Source organism: Pholcus phalangioides, unplaced genomic scaffold (assembly GCF_987345545.1).
Source record: "Pholcus phalangioides strain wild (caught in Gottingen) unplaced genomic scaffold, Ppha-v1.0 ptg000013l_1, whole genome shotgun sequence".
NCBI classification, from domain to species: domain Eukaryota; kingdom Metazoa; phylum Arthropoda; class Arachnida; order Araneae; family Pholcidae; genus Pholcus; species Pholcus phalangioides.
Window position 1 is genome coordinate 13087432 of NW_028301606.1, and position 17828 is coordinate 13105259.

General features: G+C 37.2%; 1 protein-coding gene across 1 annotated transcript; it reads left to right on the forward strand.

The window, feature by feature from the left end:
- Positions 1–9028: 9028 nt before the first annotated feature.
- Blos4 (biogenesis of lysosome-related organelles complex 1 subunit 4) lies at positions 9029–17828 on the forward strand. Its single transcript, XM_089240760.1, has 5 exons — positions 9029–9359; positions 11303–11374; positions 13973–14074; positions 15156–15281; positions 17509–17828. The coding sequence occupies exons 1-5, from the start codon at positions 9216–9218 to the stop codon at positions 17668–17670; spliced, it is 606 nt and encodes a 201-aa protein (XP_089096886.1). The 5' UTR covers positions 9029–9215; the 3' UTR covers positions 17671–17828.

Consider the following 17828-nt stretch of genomic DNA (forward strand, 5'->3'; position numbering starts at 1 on the left):
TTATACGGTTCACATATCCTTTAACTTCCAATGAGAAAGTTGTTAAGAAGTCACCAACGAATAATGCGAGTGCACGAAAAATACAAAAACTCCTAATGCATTTAGGCGAACAGAAGCAAAAATATTTAACCCCTAATCACGATGACCGAGGATCCCACTTGATTACCAAATCTTAACTCTCGGTTGAACAGCGGAAAAAAAGCAAGAAAGTTGTTTCTAAGTGCTATGTTCGCTGATATATATGAATTCAGAAACTGGAGGAAAGTTGGGAAAGAACAGCATAAACTAACGGACAACGTTTCTTTCCGTCATTTACGTTGTTCTTTGCCAATTCTTCACGGATTTTTGAATTCAAATATCTCAGTGAACGTAATACTTAGAAACGTGGAATTTTTTCGGCTGGCCCCAGAAAAGACAGGGCTTCTTGTTGGAAGCTAAAGAACAGGGGCGAACCGTATAAAAATTCAGATGATTTTTTATTTTAGGACACGCTGTATTTTTTCACTCTCGAAACTGGTACAGAGTGATTTCTGAACCAATTTTGAGCATTCTTTAAACTGGAACCATACCTCTACGATAAACGCGGTTGACTGAGATAAAGGCCGCATTAAGACTTACTTACTTAAGAATTACAGGACACTATGTATATATATATAAGGTTTTTTGCATAGATGTCGTGATCGTCATCATCACTTTGAGGGACAAGCAATGAATGATCGTTATGAAATCAATGTAAAAGTGGCGGTTTACTGTGCACAAATACGGAAATTAAGAAATTTTTTCCGCCACGCCAATAGTTTTAAAAATTTGATCGAATTCTTAATTTCCGAATTCTCGAGTTTGCTTAGGAAGAAAATGCCAAAAAATTAAATATAAAATGACTTATTCAGCCAGACCTATTTTTGATTTGTATTTGTATATGCATGCACATGCAACAACATTTATTTTAAATTTTTATTCATAATTTGTCATGAAAATGAAAATTTACATCTCTGTATTATCTTTTAAAAATTCGACACCTCTAAACATCCTCTGGTACTTTAGGCGAGTATCTTATCAACCCGGGCTACCACGTCCATGGAGATATGAGAAACAGCGAAATTGCAAACAGCTAACACGATCTAGAATCGTATCCCGCTGAAATTCCCTAACCTAACGTGTCAAATTATCACGTTTTTCTATTATGTCTGCTCCGAATATTCAAACAAACCATCACCACCGTTTCCGATTGATCATAAATTCATGGCCTTTGGCTTGGCGTGATTTCGCTACCGTTAGACGACATCTTCAGGATTCAGACCAAAATTTTAAAATCCTCGCGGTAACTCTATCTGATCTCAAAGCGCTTAGTATAGAGGTGGATTTATGGCTTTTCCGCCTGCGGGGCTATTCAAAATTTTGCCGCCCATCTCCCTTTCTAATTTAATGCTCTTGACCATCATTTTCATATTTTCCGTTCCTCCGAACTTGCCGCCCTTGGCTATAGCCCGCTTAGTCTCCCCAGTAAATACGCCATTGACTTGGTAGATATATATTTGGTTGGGAATCGGTGTCTTCATCATGCCCCACACATCTTAGAGCAGGGCCTCTAGGCTGGGATCTTCGATGGGCCCCAAAGAAACACTTTTCAAGGGGCTCTTCTATAGTGAATTTATACTATGAAAAAACAAAAAATGGTGATAATTATGTCGGGCCCTAGGTCTGAAGCACCGGTCAGTCCTATCCTTGTGGGGGGGGGGGGCATGGTATTCATTACTGCTTCCATTTAAAATTATCCAAAAAATTTTCTTCGATCTCATGGTACATATGAGTTCCGCAGTACGCTATTTGAAAATAGCTACGCAGATACGTACTTATCGGTGCATTTCTGACTTACAGACCAGATCCCGTGCGTAATTAGAGGAATGGGGGCAGTACGTACTTTTTTTTTTCTTTGGAATGCATTGCTTTCACAGGAAAGTAAGCCACGGATAATAAGATTATTCATAATGAAATAAGCAGCGCACGTGCGCTGAAAGTTTGGGTACGTGATAGAAGTTTCCAAGAAGGATTTTAATTTGTTATAACGCAGTGACAAGTGCGTTCCATCGAAACAGGTCCAAAAAGAGAAACATTACATTTTGCGAAATACTTTTTACAGAAACATTCACCGAAAAAAGTCTTATCAATTTCTTTTGAGCATCCTACGTAAAAGGCTACTTGATCCGCGGTCCATTAAGGAAAGGTTCAAAACAGCAGTGACTCAACCGGGACATTTTGAGACGTCCTTGACTCTAAACGTCCCCTCCCAAGGTGTTCAGGCATTTCTTTTTCAACATTTTCATATGTTGCACACGATCTCTCTCTCTCTCTCTAAGTAAGCTTTAGTATAGTAAGTAAAAAAAAAAAAAAAATTGAAGCAAGAAATGAGTGGGGTAAACACGCGCACACAGTGTGAATAATAATTTATGCCCGTGTTCTTCTTCTCTATATGATTCGAAAAATAGAAAAAAAAAAGGCAAACCCAAGTTGAATACAGTGTCTAAGAAATTTTTTTTTTGTGAAATTCGACTAAGGTTATAGACCCCTGAGGTGCTACGGTGATTCACCAACGAGTAGGCGCCTCGAATTTAATAGCCGTTCCTAGCCAATTACGTGTATATCATGCTCAAAGGAGTATTACCGTATAGAGAGAATGAAAAGATTGATAAGTGGTAATTAAAAGCTTATAAATAGCCAAGTTAACGTGCAATTCATCAATACTGTTCCTACTCGTGTTTCGGAAAGAAGCCGCGGTGTTTCGACCGTGGAAATTTTCTAGATTGCTATCGGTCGATTTCATCTTGTGAATATTTTGGGTGAGGATTCATAAAAATTATTACTGCATAAAACATGAGAATGAACCGATTGTTTTATTCCACAAATAAAAAAATAAAATAAAACATAGATTTTACTGTATTTTCCTGCTTGTAATGCGCGGATTTTTTTTCCACGTTAAAAAAAACATCGGAATTTCTTAGTGCGGATCATAAATCAAACTCGATTGTAAAGACCTCGGTTTCAACGACATCTATGCTATTAATTGAATAATTCTCGGTCCGGGCCGATTCCCATAGAGAAGCGTTTTCTAACCTGTGGTCTCTGTGGAGCCTTGGGGGACCCATGAGTACTTTATAAGGGGTCCACGGGATCCCTTTTCATTTACTATTGTTGTATGAATAGCACATTCACATAGGTGGAAGTAGACTTGAAAGTCTGGGGAGGCACGATGATGATTGTGTAAAGGTGGGGGACGTGATGATGCTGTCGATTCATATATATATATATGCATTTGCATCAGCTCAGTCGACTCTGGAGGGAATGAGAATCACTCCCGTACCTCTTCTTATCTCTGCCCATGCACAGTTATTGCTGCAAAATCGCAATTTATTTTTTCAATTTAAAAATAAATATTTAAAAATAAATTAGTGAAAAATACTTTTGCTAAATATTTATAGATGGTGTAATAGATATAAATAGAAAAATTGACATTTTTTTCCCCACAAAAACGAGATAAATAACCATTTCCATTCCTCAAGATTTCATTATTGATCAATGAAATTTTGACACGAGGATTATACAATGACATTTTTCTGAAAATAGTGAAATTAGCATCTGTTGACGCCACCGCTGATTATGCGCAAGAAAATACGGTACTTATCAAATAAAAAACTATATTCCTTGCTTTTGTTTTTATAAAAAATGATAGCTTCACGAATAAAATGAATTCATCAATGACTAAAATAAAACGGACAGAAATTTCTGCTTCCGAGATTGGTCGTACGCGAATCCACTTACAGCCAGGGTGGTACTTCAGGTATGGGTCACGACCCAAACTTGATTCGTAGGGGCTTCCGGGATTGGCCATAAAAATCCACTTACAGTCCGGTTATAAATGCACCTATTGCGTCACAGGTTTCACTAATTTCAAAAAACAACCAATTCCCATAGATAGCGAAGCTGATTATCCATTTATTAACCAAACATGTTTTACCCTAGTCGTGGGAGGAGGGAAATGCCTGTCTGCCCAAGAATTGATCGCCAATACGCATCGAAATGAAAATCATCACATTCATGAAATTTAATTTCAGTTGTCTGTGTATTTAGATTCATTAAATTCATTAGATTCATTAAAATTCATCCATTTTGTTTTACTTGTCTTAATGTAGTCGAAGGCTCTTAATTCTTTTATTTATAATGTAAATGTCATTTTCTAAATTTTTCATCAAATCTTCAGTTGTGTCAGCAGTACAAATTAAGACAATATCATCTGCGAATGACACCAAATGACCAGAAATAACATGCAATAAAAAAGTGGACGGTATAATATTCAAGCGGTTCTAAATTGAGTCATCCTTGAATAACTTTCAAACAATCATCAATGGCTCGAGTAGATATTGCCATACAATTCTTTTCTGATATTAATAGATTGAATTGCTCCTTCCTGACACATGAACGCCGCGTTCTCGATAGCTGAAATACTGTAGCTTCCTACAGGAAATTATTTTTTTACACACAACCACTTTCTCTTCTTAACGGAACCGTTCTTATTTGATTATCAAACAAGTGACGGAGCTCGGGCTGTTTTGAGAATGAACAAGGAAGAATGAATGGTGATTGGAAAAAAAAAGAAGAAACATCAATTTCGTGCGCTTTCTTGACAGCTCAATAAGAAAGATTACGCTTTCTTTGAACGCTTCTGTTCAGGGAATGAATTTCGAGAATTAATCAATCGAAAAGAATCGATCAGCGTGTGTTTGAAGTAACTGACTTGATTTTACACCGAAGGCTATTTGACCCGTGTCTACTGAATTCAAATGAAATCAGAACATTTTTAGACACCCGTGACTTTAAACGTTTAGTTAGTCTCTCCCCCCCAGACACAATAAATTTTCATCAAACTGAAGGAGTTGAAGCAAGATTCGATTGTAGCTGAGACATAAATCCAAATTATATTTCTCACATTTCTCCCGTTCTGCGAACTTTTTCACTTTCTTCACTGGTGAACGAGAATAAAAAAGATTGGAAAAACTGCAATACTGTATACGCGTAGTTTGCTAGAACACCTGCTGTAATCTACAAATAAATAAATAAATAAATTGCACATTGTTGTCGGTTGTCTGTTGCGAAACATCATGCATCATCGTACTATACATACAGTATCGGGAATTTTTCTCTGCTCAGAAAAAAATCTTTGCGTACAGGAAGTTCTCAGACTCTAAACGTTCATACTTTGAAAACTCTTTGTCACTTTTTTCCATAACCAATAAATGGATAACTAACATTTTATCTGTAAAAATGTGCCTTCTAGAAAATGTTGAAAATAAGTATGAAGAGAGCACAGTATTATATTACACGTGAAAAACATCGATGAACCCCTTCTGCCACCTACAAAACAAAACTGTTTCTTCGATTGAAATTGTTGAGCGGCTTTTGATTAGTGTGCCGTATAGAAAAAGTCAACGTAGTGTGATATTGATGAACATCGTATAATAAATAATACTATTTAAATTGTCACGATTGCTTCAAAATTTTAACAGTTGTTTGCGTACGGTAAATGAACATTAGTAAAATAAGCAGGAATATTAAAACCAGAATCAGTTTGACTTAGGTCAGCAATCTTTCCAACAACAATTACAAAAACACCTATAGGCTACTTTTCGCGCGTTAACATACCGCACACAAAATACAACTCTTAAAATTTGGAACAGCAATTTACTACCGATTGAGCTGGGTTTGGAAATGAAGGTGCCATCTATCGATATAGATAAAACCCTATAATTAGGGTTACCAGATTGGAAAACTGTGAAAGGAAGATGACTGCTCTCTCTCGCGCATTTTTAAAAACTTCACTTCTTTCACGATAAATGGCGCCACCACTCGGACCGATAAAACCGGCCACATTAAACAAGTCGGGGGAGAGGGTACCTATTCTCAATTCAGAAATAAAGAAAATAGAATGCAAACAACACTCAATGCTGATTCCTCTGATAGAAAAAAGCAAACTCTCCCAAAAGATGTAAAAAAAATATGTATAGCAAAAGAAACCCCCCCCCCTCTTGCTTTAGGCGCGAAGTAATAAAACTGGCCAGACAGTGGGCACAATTCATTAAAAGCGAGGGGACACGGATCGTTTTGTTTTTTTTTTTGCTTCGACTCCTAATGACAGACATGTGTGTCAAAATGTCGAGACGTTTCAGACTGTATAGCTTTTTGGTCGTCATCATCCTACTCCCCTTTGCCCCGGTTGGAAATTCTGAGGGGGAAAAAAAATAACCAATGGAATTAAATAAGCTTGACAACTGTAGGAGCGACATTTTTTTTTTTCTGCAGATTATGCCGGTTCTACTTCACAAAGAGCTACCGTGCCATTAATATTTGTTCCTCTCTTTGTTGACAATTGATCGAGTGAGTTCGAATAGATAGAACCGCTCACATCCCCGGATTGATGCAAAGCACCTTACTTTCGTTGCCTCAAAATAGACAGAGTTGTGTCGGAAAAGTTAGCAAAGATTTATAGTGGTGGCTTCCCTTGCCCAGTGCTCGCAAGTATCGAATCATTCGCGTCGTTCTCCCCATGAAGACTGCCATCAACTCGATGCTTAAAGTCCTAGCGTCCCGCCCCTCGGGGCATACGCTGAATCAACTCGATGCGACGTACAAGCCATTTGACTAAAATGGATAGCTGAACCCAATGACTAGGAAGAAAAATTGCACGTGCGCCCAGTGACACATAAGGGACGGAGACCACAGCCTGGGATTTCAAAAGAAGTGTGGGAAAAGACTTGTGGGCAAGTAAGAAGAAGTTGGCATGTTGAAGTGATTAAACGCAAATGCATACGTCCACATGCATTTGCAAATTTTGACCTTGTGTTTAGTGTCTTTTCAGTGTTAATGCACACAAATGTATGGAATTGAAGAATTCCAGAATAAGTGCATATTTTTGGAGTTTAATGAAAGAAAGTTCAATCACATTTTTATATTTTTTCGTATGAGTATCGCTTTTAAAAATTCACATGAATTATAAGCAATTGGTAAGTGATCGTATCTTACGTGAAAGATTAAACAGCATTTAGAGAGAGAGAATTTTGTAGCGAACTACCAGATGTTTGTTACCTTTGATGGGTATCCGTTGCCCAGGCCGGATTTTAAAAAAAAAATTACTTATTTCATCCTGGTGAAGATAGAGCGAACATTAAAGTTTTCCATGGGCACCCTTCAAAAATGCAAGACGAAGCAATTGCTCCGTAAAGAAAAATTAAATTATAGTGAGCATCACTCAGTCACAACTGGGGGGGGGGGGGGAGCAAGTGGGTCTTGTGCTCGGGCGCTATACAGAATGGTGCGTCGAATAAACCATTTAGCTGCTTCTACATTACACATTGGTGCCAAAATGCGTTCTTGCCCCGTCTGAAAAGTATCCAGTTGCGACCCTGGCATCACCACTAGGGTGACTAACTCACCCATTACCAGAAACTAGAAATTTCCAAATAAAAAACGTGTGTTATTTCCAAATAATTTGTATGAGAATTTTTTTTCTAATGAGTATGCACTGAGAAATGTAAAATATACATTTTAAAAACGTTTCCTTTTTTTTGAAGGTATTTAATTTTCAAATGCATATTTTGTCAGTTCTTGTACATATTTTGTACAAAGAACATGTACTCAATGTATGTGTGTATATACCATTTTTAGTGTATTTTCAAAATCCCCTCTCCCAACCCCCCCAAATGACGGGCCTGGGGCAGAGTGGACGCCTTTTGTTGCCCAGTAACGTGTGTTTCGATAAGGTTGTTAATATTAATGTTAGTTTTCATCACATTTATCAACATTTTTAAACATAACCAAAAGCACTGATCGAATCCATCATCTCAGACTGAAATTCGAGCGAAATTTCTGGTAAATTTAGAAAATTTATTGACGATTTATCATATTTACCAATACGAGCTGGGGATTAGACATAATCACCGATAAATGTGAAAAACAAAATTTATTAAACATATAACAATGGCTGGTAACTATGCATAACAGCCGGTGATTATGCATAATAATAATCGATTATGCATAAGTAGGGTGACCATACGTCCCGTATTTCCCGGGACAGTCCCGGTATTTTCTCTTTTTTTGGCCGTCTCGACTTTTTGGCAAAAGTGTCCCGGTTTTTCCCGTATTTTACACGAAGCCAACTTGAATTTTTATTCTTTATTGAAGTCAAAGATTGACATTATTTTTCAACTCATATATTATTTTACGATAATTACAACTATATATGAGAATATTAATCTCCCACATTTGCCTTGAACGTTTGTCTTTCGTGGAATACATTGTAATTCACTGCAATTTGCATCATTTCCCGCCATTGTGATTTAACCGTAATTTCAACAATATTTGGCAACTTTGTTTGAATTTGGCGTTGTTTTTGGTGAAAATTGGCGATGTCCCGTATTTTCCCGTATTTGGAAACGCAATGTCCCGTATTTCTCTCGAGGAAATATGGTCAGCCTATGCATAAGGGGCCGTTCAAGTATTACGTAAGCAAATTTTTAGCCATTTTTGACCCCCCTCTCCCCCTTGTCCGCAAAACGCTGACATTCTCCCCCCCCCCTCCTTGTCAGCAAAATTTCGTCATCAGTTCTGCCCCTCTGAATCCTAACTGATATTTTCATAAAGGGTGGTTGATGACGTAAGCATTATCCAAACCCCCCGCCACATCTATGATGACGTAATACTTTAAGGGCCCATACAGACTATAACAGTTCTGTTTAATTGGAAAACATTGTTGTTGTAGTAGTGGATTTTTTTTTTGGAAGGAAAGTAGCGCCATCTGTTGTGTAAATTAGAGAAAATGACGTCATTGAGAGTGCGCACGCAGGCGTCCTCCTTTCTCACTTTTCGAATATAGTAACCCTGAAGAATATCTTCTAGGACTCGACTCAGTATCGCCATCTGTGAGAAATATTTCACACTAGATACTTCGTGTATAGATGTATCACGTGAATGCACTCCGTAAAAAAAAATACGGTCAGCTTAAGTGTTAGCTGTTTTGTGGCGGCGGGGTTTTTTTTATTTGTACAAGTGCATAATGATTATGTCCATTTTTAATTCAGAGCTTCCTCTAGGAATTAATAATTGCTAGAGACCTTCCATTTCCCACTCTATTAATTAGGCGAGGAAACAAAACAAAAATTTAAAAAAAAATGTCATCAGCAGCCGCTGCCAATGAAGCCAATACATCATCAACAAGTGAGGATGAAGCTAATGCCAAACAAAAAATTGAACAGATTTTAGTCGATTTCGGACGTGATTACGCCAACTACGCTCGTGTCGATGCCAAATCCGAGGTATGTTTGTTTGTTTATGTTACCATTTGTGTTTTTTTAAAGGAGACAACCATATAACAACAACGTAGCCTTTGACAATTTCTCCCTCTACATCAGGCATCTTCAACCCAGGGGCGTAGCCAGAAATTTCGTTCGGGGGGGGGGGGACCAAAGTGACAGAACAATGGATTTGGCCATCTTTTCTCATTTTTTCGGTCATTTTCTCACATTTCGGGGGGGACGGGACGGGGACCAGACCCCCAAGTCCCCCCCCCCACCCCCCGCTACGCCCTTGCTTCAACCTGTTGCTCACGAGCAGGGCCGCAACTAGATGTTTGGGGGTGACACCCGAGGGCAAGTGCGCGTTTTGGCGCCCCCTTGTAATGTTGAAGGAGAGGTTTGAGAATAAAATTTATGCCCTCTCTGGTCCAACGCCCGGGTTCACGAGACTCAACTGCTCTCCCCCCCCCCTCCCTAGTTGCTGCCCTGACTAAGAGTGCTTAGTGCTTATGCTGGATTCTGTGCTCGCGAGCACTTGATCAACTGTTCAATTAAATAGGCCTATACCCTGTGAAAATTGCATTCAAAAATTACGGTTATGCAGATTTAAAGCATAGGCATGCGTGCTAAACTCATGGACTAGGGGCCTAATGTGGCCCTCAGAGTAATATGATATGGCCCGCGAGCTGTGACACGTTTTCAAACCAATAAAATGGCTGCACTCTCCTAAAGGTTGAGCATGTAAGGGGTGCTCTTTGTTTGATTCTAAGTATAGGCATTGCTCGTGAAAGGTTGAAAACTGAAGATTCCCCACCCAGTACATTCTTAAAACCTTTGTCAGGGCCTGCGCTCCATGGTGACACTGATGGTCGGCTGAAGTTGGATTTCTGTGACTCTCCCAACTTTGAGGCACAAATGTGAACCAATCTCCCCATTATTAAAAAGTCTCGCCAGGACACACTCTCTTCATTGAGACAGAGCAGTGGGCCGTCATATAGTTAGAAGGAGGTATACCAATGAAACGCTTTCTCACATTTGAGGTATTCAAGATATAAATATTTTCAGAAGTAAACATGAAACGATAGCCAATGGCAAATGATACAAATGATACTTTAGAGTAGATCTTATGAAAACCCCTAACCTCTCTCCACCCTTCCCAAAGCAGAATGTTTTGCATTAATCTGCAAGGCTCTTAGCTCACTGAAAATGTTTTGCGATAAATTGGAGTGTTTTCTACACTCTTAAAATTCTTCCTGAGAGTGTTCTGCGTCATGTTTTTTTTTAATTTGGGGAACATGACTGTTGGTAGCATGGAAAAATGAAGTGTTTTTCTTTCTCCTGCAAGGCACAGTTTCATCTTGCAATGACCACTGATACCACAGTACTCCACCTTCTGAGTGACAACATTAATTCGTGAAGCGGGGGGGGGGGGGTTGGGGGGTTGAAGCGGTGATTTCATTTCGGGGGGGGGGGGGAACCAAAGTGATAGAACAACAGATTTGGCCATCTTTTTCCCTTTTTTTGGTCACTTTCTCACATTTGAAGGGGGGGGGGGGAGCAGACCTCCAAGTCCCCCCCCCCACCTCCCTATGCCCTTGATTCAAGGTAACATCAATCTATGTTAGCTAGCGCCTGAGTGGTGCAGTAGTTTTCATGGTGCTTGTCTTCCACCATGCATGTTACTGTCAAGGTCCACAAGTTCAAATCCAGGGGAAGAACATCAAAAACAAGTTCTTAACCTACCGAGTCTGGGGCGACCACTGATAGATGGTGCCTTCATTTTCCACCCAACTCCACTGGTTAGAAATTTCCATATGGCAGTATATGACCAGAGGTGATGTGCGGTAAAGTAGCCTACATTAGCTCAGATAATCGTGACTACTGTAGTAAGATTGCATTGTATTGTAGAGTATTTCATACATATTTGCAATGTATTCATTCTGTGTATTTTTTTCCTCCTTTAGAAAGCAGCGCTAGAAGAGGAGCTGGAGGATTTGTTGACTAGGCTTGATGAATTTAATTCCTTAGTCGATATGGTAAGAGAAAATATGTCTTCATCCATACCCTTTTTTTTGTTTGTTTTATATGGCTGATCAGTGCCAGATTTCCTTATAGGCTGGACAGGCTGCAGCCTAGGACCTGAGGTTTGCAAAGGGTCTCAAAAATCTTATTGTTATTTTTTGGAGAATTTGGTCAAGGGTCAAATTTTAACACATTAAGGAAAGTTAGAATTTTGTTACCTTACATTACACATGTTTAAAATGTTTTCGATTTGTATTAGGTTCATAAATTGTCCTATATTCAACACAAAAAACAGTGACAATTTGTTGTTGACAAGGACAGCTGAAGTTAGACATATAAAAGGCCCCATTAACTTCAATAGCCTAGGACCCCATCTAAAGGCCACCCTTATAATACAGGGGCCTGGTATGAAAATAATTTTGGGGCTCCCTAGCCCAGATTTTATATTTTTTTTTGGGGGGGGGATCTGGCATCTAAAGATTCATGCATTATCACAAAATATACAGGAATGCCGAGAAATATCTACTCATTAATGAAAATTCAGAATTAATGAAAGAAAAAATCCTAGAATTGTTGAAAATCCAGAATTTTTATGAGAGAAAATCCCAAAAAATTTATGAAACTTCAGAAATTAATTCAGAATTGGCGAAAGAAATAATTCCAGAATAGATGAAAATTCCTGAAGCTTAAACACCTTGTTTAAGACCGAGATTACACTATAAAAGTTTGATAAAATATCTTTTGCAAAACTTGGAAAAACAACCAATAATCCTATTGATTGCATTTTTCACGTTTCATAAAAGAACTTTAATAACTTTTACAGTTTAATCTTGGCTTAAGACACAAGAAAATGTATCTGCTCGCTATAATGTAAATTTTTTCACTTCTATTACTGTAAGTGTGGGCAATGTACCCCCTAAGGGGAGCTCTGCCTCCCGAAACCTAAATTTGGCCCTGTAGTTGATTCATTTTGTTTCATGACCACCTTAACTTGTGTGTGTTGGATTGTGAATCTGGAGTCGTGAGAAATAATTACAGTAAAATTTTAAAATAAATTTTGTCAAGATTGTCTAGCAATAAAAGTACTTTGGTACCTCGCCTAACAAAGATAATTCATTTTGGAATCACAATCATTTACTGAAATCTGATTTCTCATAGGTGTTTACGGAAAATAGTTTAATTCGTTCTAGGAGCTATCTAAAATTTCAAAGTAACTTTCATAAAACCCTGAGAAGCTATAAATTTGTCTGGCTCGAGTGACTCATTGGATTAAACTTGATTCGCAGGAAAATTCCGCTCACAACATGGCTGTTTTATATTAGCATATGCATTCAAATCAATTAAAATGTTTTCAATATAAAGTCTTTGCTAGCCGAAAAATTCATAAGCTGGAGCCTTCATTGACCAAGGTATCACTACTACTACCAAACCACACATACACCTCATCCATCTTCCTCTACGGATCTTCTAATAAATTGTTACATGATGGAATGTGCCCATAATTTTTTTCAAACTGAGTGAAGTGTAATGGTTAGAGATTTGTAGCATTGTAGGCCTGTTGCAAGCCTTTTTAATGGGGAGATCCGCTTGCATTCGCACCTGGAAGTTGGGAACCACAGAAAAAAACTTCAGCTGACCACCACTTTGGAGAGAGAAAGGGGTTCAAACCCAGGTCCTTGCAATGCGAGTCCTCCACTATGACCACCTCAGCAGCAGCAGAGGTAACACTGTAGTACTCTTACCAGAAGCCTCCTAGTTCAGGATTAGTCTATAAAAGAAACTTTGCATATTCATGCTGTCTGCAAAGTGTCACAAAAAAAAAAAAGTTTTTGTTTTCTCACTGCAAACAAGGCTATTTTATTGAGTGCAGAGGGTGAGCCCGAGCACTTTCTGGGGGTTTTATTTTTTCAATGAAGGGCCAGATTTAAAAAAAAAATTGTATGCGTAGTTGTAGAAACCTTTTATAATTTAGGATCTCTGTTTGACTTGAGCCCTTACCGGACCCCGAGGGATCATTCGTTAAGATGTCACTGATTTAGAAGAGGTAAATATAGCATATGCTTATAAAACTCTCTTACCTTATAGCTGTATGTTAATGATATCAGACATTTCAAAGTGAAGCCCCTGCTCTTCCTTGTTATTGTGAAAATGCTTGAGTCTTCAGTGTAAAATAAGTAAAAATAGTGATTTAAAATAAATTTGCACTTCATCTTTGAAAGAAATAGTGGTTGACGTGACTGTTGTGGAGGGAATCAATTAAGTTTCCATTATTTCTTATTTTAGAGAAGAACACTTTGATATATGAATGTTTTCACATTATGAATAAATTTACAGAACGATATATGCTCACAAACTGAAGTTTCTCTGTACATAGTTGGCATGTCCAGAAAAACATTTTCATGCCCTTCAAATACTTTTCTTTGCTATGCAAGAATGATGAAAACATTTTTTTTTCTTTTCTGACTCTTTTTAAATTTCTGTCCCTTACCTACCCTTTTCATCATTTGTGTTGACATTATATGCCAAGGTTATTAGAAAATAAATTAGTTTATATGTTGGCATATTAGTAAATCAGTTGCAAAAAAAACTTAATGTTATTTGAATTTCTTTAGGCAAGAAGTGATGATGCCCTGTGCTTGAATTCCACATTACCAGAAATATATATCAAAAGCAAAGAGATGGAAAGTCTGTATGAGAGAATCGATAAATTAGAGGTATTTTTTTTCTCCACTTAAGTATTTTGGTCACTTATGTTCTCAAGTTTCTTTGTGTGTCATATGTTAAATTTACTTCGTGTTAAACTCTGCATACTCTGATGATATAACTCTGTATTCGTCCAAAAAATATCCTCCTTCCCGTCTTGAAAATCATATCACAATAAGTGATTCAGCTGTCTATTATCCATGCAATCTATTTGTAGTGGGAGCAATTTAAAGGTTTATCACAGGCATAGGCGTACGCAGAATTTTCTCAAAGGGGAGAGGGTTTCAACCTTTTTTCTTCTCAGTGGGGGTGTTAAATTTTTTTTTTTCCTGCAAAATAAAACCATAATCTCGGCTTGAGGGGATTTTGCATACGCTAATGATCACATGCAATGTGCTCAGAGACACCAGAGCTAAGGGAATTAATCCTCTCCTTGCCTTTTCTAAGGGAGTGGGAGTATTCCTTATTTTAGTTTTGACTATGTGTCAATTATATTTGATAAGTTCATGGCAACTCGAGGTATATTACATGTGTCAGCATGTTTTAGTTTGTTTATTTTTTTTCAAAAAAGTCTGGAAATTTTTTGGCAAGTTATTTTGAGTATCCTTTCCAGAATTTCTACCAACCTGGCCTTTTTTTTCTGCTCCCTTAGCTCATTTCTGAATTTCTGCCCCTTCTCTTCTCGACAATGCCCAATTGACTTGGTGAATTCGAATGTAAAAAATGACAGCATTGGTACACAGTGAAAAGAATGTTCTTTGATATTTTTTCTCATAGAGCTTTTCAAAGCTTTGATCATTACTTTGCTGTCATACATCATGGTTGTGAGAATAGTGCAACACAACTGCATTCATAAAATAATTATATGCTGCTATAGTCAGATCTTCATAAGTGGGGTGACATAATTACTAGTAAAATATAATTTACTAATTATGCTTGCAGGGACAGACAATTTCAACAACTGATCTTATGGGCAGTGACATTAAAAGCAATCGACATTTTACGAAGGCCTTACTGTATTTTATGCATAATACATTCAGAATTCATGTGTGTCCAATGACATGTTAATCACATTGACTTTTTTCACTGTAGCAAGTAGTCGGGAGAATTAGAAGAAATTTGGACATCTTTGAAGAAAAAGTGACAGAAGCTGAAAATGTCCTTGGTGGCAGCTCGGTGCGAAAACTCCTGACCACACTTCAAAAACCATTGTTTTCTGTAAGCAAAAATTCTGATTTTCTCACTACAATAATGTAAAATGGTGTCCCTGGTGGGATTAAACCAAAAATTCTTCTACACTTATGGTAGACAATTTCAATGGTTATAAGGCAATCTCAGTGGCTTATTAGATGTGACTGAATAATTTTGTGCCTGGTATGCTGAGATGATCACTTCATCATCGCCAAAGCTGTCTACTGTAGGTATAAACAAAATGTAGGTTAGGTTTAATTCCACCTGACTCGCGCCTCTATAGCACGCAAACTTATTCAATTGAAACTGGCCACAAAAGCCTGCATCCTAATATTTGACGTTTGGCTGTTAATTTGTAATCTGATGCTATAAGTAATTGTCTTCCCAGCCGTTTTTGATATTGTAGACTCTCTATAGTGAAAGTCAATGCTCTGCGACCTCCCCCCCCCCCCCCCATGTAGCACAAGGTCAATTTCGTCACCACCATACCATAAAATGCAAAATGTATATATAGTTCACATATCGTAAAAATTTAATAAACTAAAATTTTCACAGTAGAAAATATGTCATTCATTGCGATGGAAATAAATGAAAATTATCCAGTAGATCACAGGTTGGGAACACTCGTCTAAAGGTTTCATACTAAATCTTCCCATTCCCTGTTGATATATGATTTAAATTGCTTATGGAACGAAAAAAAAACGTCAATTCTGTGTTGCAATTTTTTAAATTGCTATTTCATGCCTAGTGATTTTCAAACCTCAAAGACTTTTACCTTATTACTATGGCTCGGATTTATATTTTTTTTGCGTATTTCGTTATTTTAACGCGATATAGCATATTTTCAAAATTTTAAGTCATAGTTTGCATATTTCATAATTTTCAATAAAATTAAATTTTTCCCCCGCTCTTCCAATTCTGCTCCAGACCAGTTTTTTCGGTTCAAGACTCTGACGAGAGCTCTTTCTTCTTCCCCATTATTTACAAAAAAAGCCTCCAAAACATACCCACTCTTGAAACACCAACCTGGGCCATTCACCATCATTTATATTAAAGGGTCAAACTCGCTCCAACTGATAATCTTAGCAACGTTTTTGAAAACCGTGTATGTGCAAGTGCAGTGAATGTGCGTATCATTTAGGGGTAGGATTTTTATGCCCTAAAACTGAAACGTCATTGTTGATTGATAAAAAAAATCTTGAAATTTTGGTTTTTCAAGCAATCAGCAGAAACATTGGATTTTTAGAGCATAATACTTTCCCTTCCCTTCAACGACACTGGTGTGTAGCTGTAAATAGATTAATCACCTGAATCTGTGATGGTAACACCTCGGAAAAATGGACTAAAATTTTCCATAGGGTGGGGGAGCAATTTTTTAGCATTTGTGGGAAATTTTGAGTGTTTTTATCGAATAAAACAAATTACTCTTTTTTTTTTTTTTAATTTTGTGCAATGCTTTTCTGAAGCTAAATACTTAGCTAGATATTTTTACCTACAGATGCCAGCACATTCATTCTGAGTTTGTGGAAAAACACTCAAAAGGGAAATTTTGGCTCGATGAGATGCTGCATCTGATCAATCTCGAGCAGGTCCAGATAAAAACCATAGAACCTCAATATTTTTGAATTATTCTGAAGTTACCCTCATAGAAACTGTAAATAATCTTTGTATCAATTGTGAATGATTTGTGCATTATGAAGTCAAATTTTCAACATAAAGTGGAGCAAAGGATATAACAAACTGAGAGAAGAAATTAGTTTCTGGATATGGTGAGAAAGTGTTCTGTACAGAAACGATAATGTTTTGAGAACTGTACAATACTGAAGTTGCTGCAGAAAGGAAATCCACTGTGCTGGCATCAACACTGAAAAACATAGGCGAGATTTTCAACAACTAAAGGATGAAAAAAAATCTTTTTTTACATTTAAAAAATTGTGTGTGTTTGGTACATTAACTGTAAAAAAAAAATAAAAGCTACGTTATTGATTCTCTTATACTCGTAGTGGTTTGGTAAAATGAAGAATTTTTTTCATAAAATAAGTAATGGTTCAAAAAATAGTTGACTTCTCATTATCATATTTTGATAAAACTAATGTTATCTGAGAGGAATGAAAAAAGATTTTAGGACATTTTTAGTTTTTTAGGGCATATTTAAAATTTTTTACTGGCATAAATTCATTTTTATAGAGCATAAAAATCCTATCCCTACTTATTACAATAACTGTAATGTGAATTTTTATTTTTCGATTTTTAGAAGAAACCAGAAATCAAAAAACTGCCAAGGTATGAACCTCCGCCAATATTTCGCACGGATGATTTGTTTAGAAGATCCGAAGCTGCTGCAGACTGTCTTGGAGAGCAGAGAGAACATTCCAGTCCAATTTCTGCTTCTGCCAGCAGTGAGAAGATTAATTAGGAAACCATTGAAAAATTGTCCACTGTATAAATATTTGTACATATATTTTTAAAAAATTATTAATTTATTTAATTGCCCATTTAACCTTCGTGTGGTTTTTTTTGGCAAGATATTCTTTTTATGTATCGGATTGTTATTAATAAAATATGCAAGGTTTA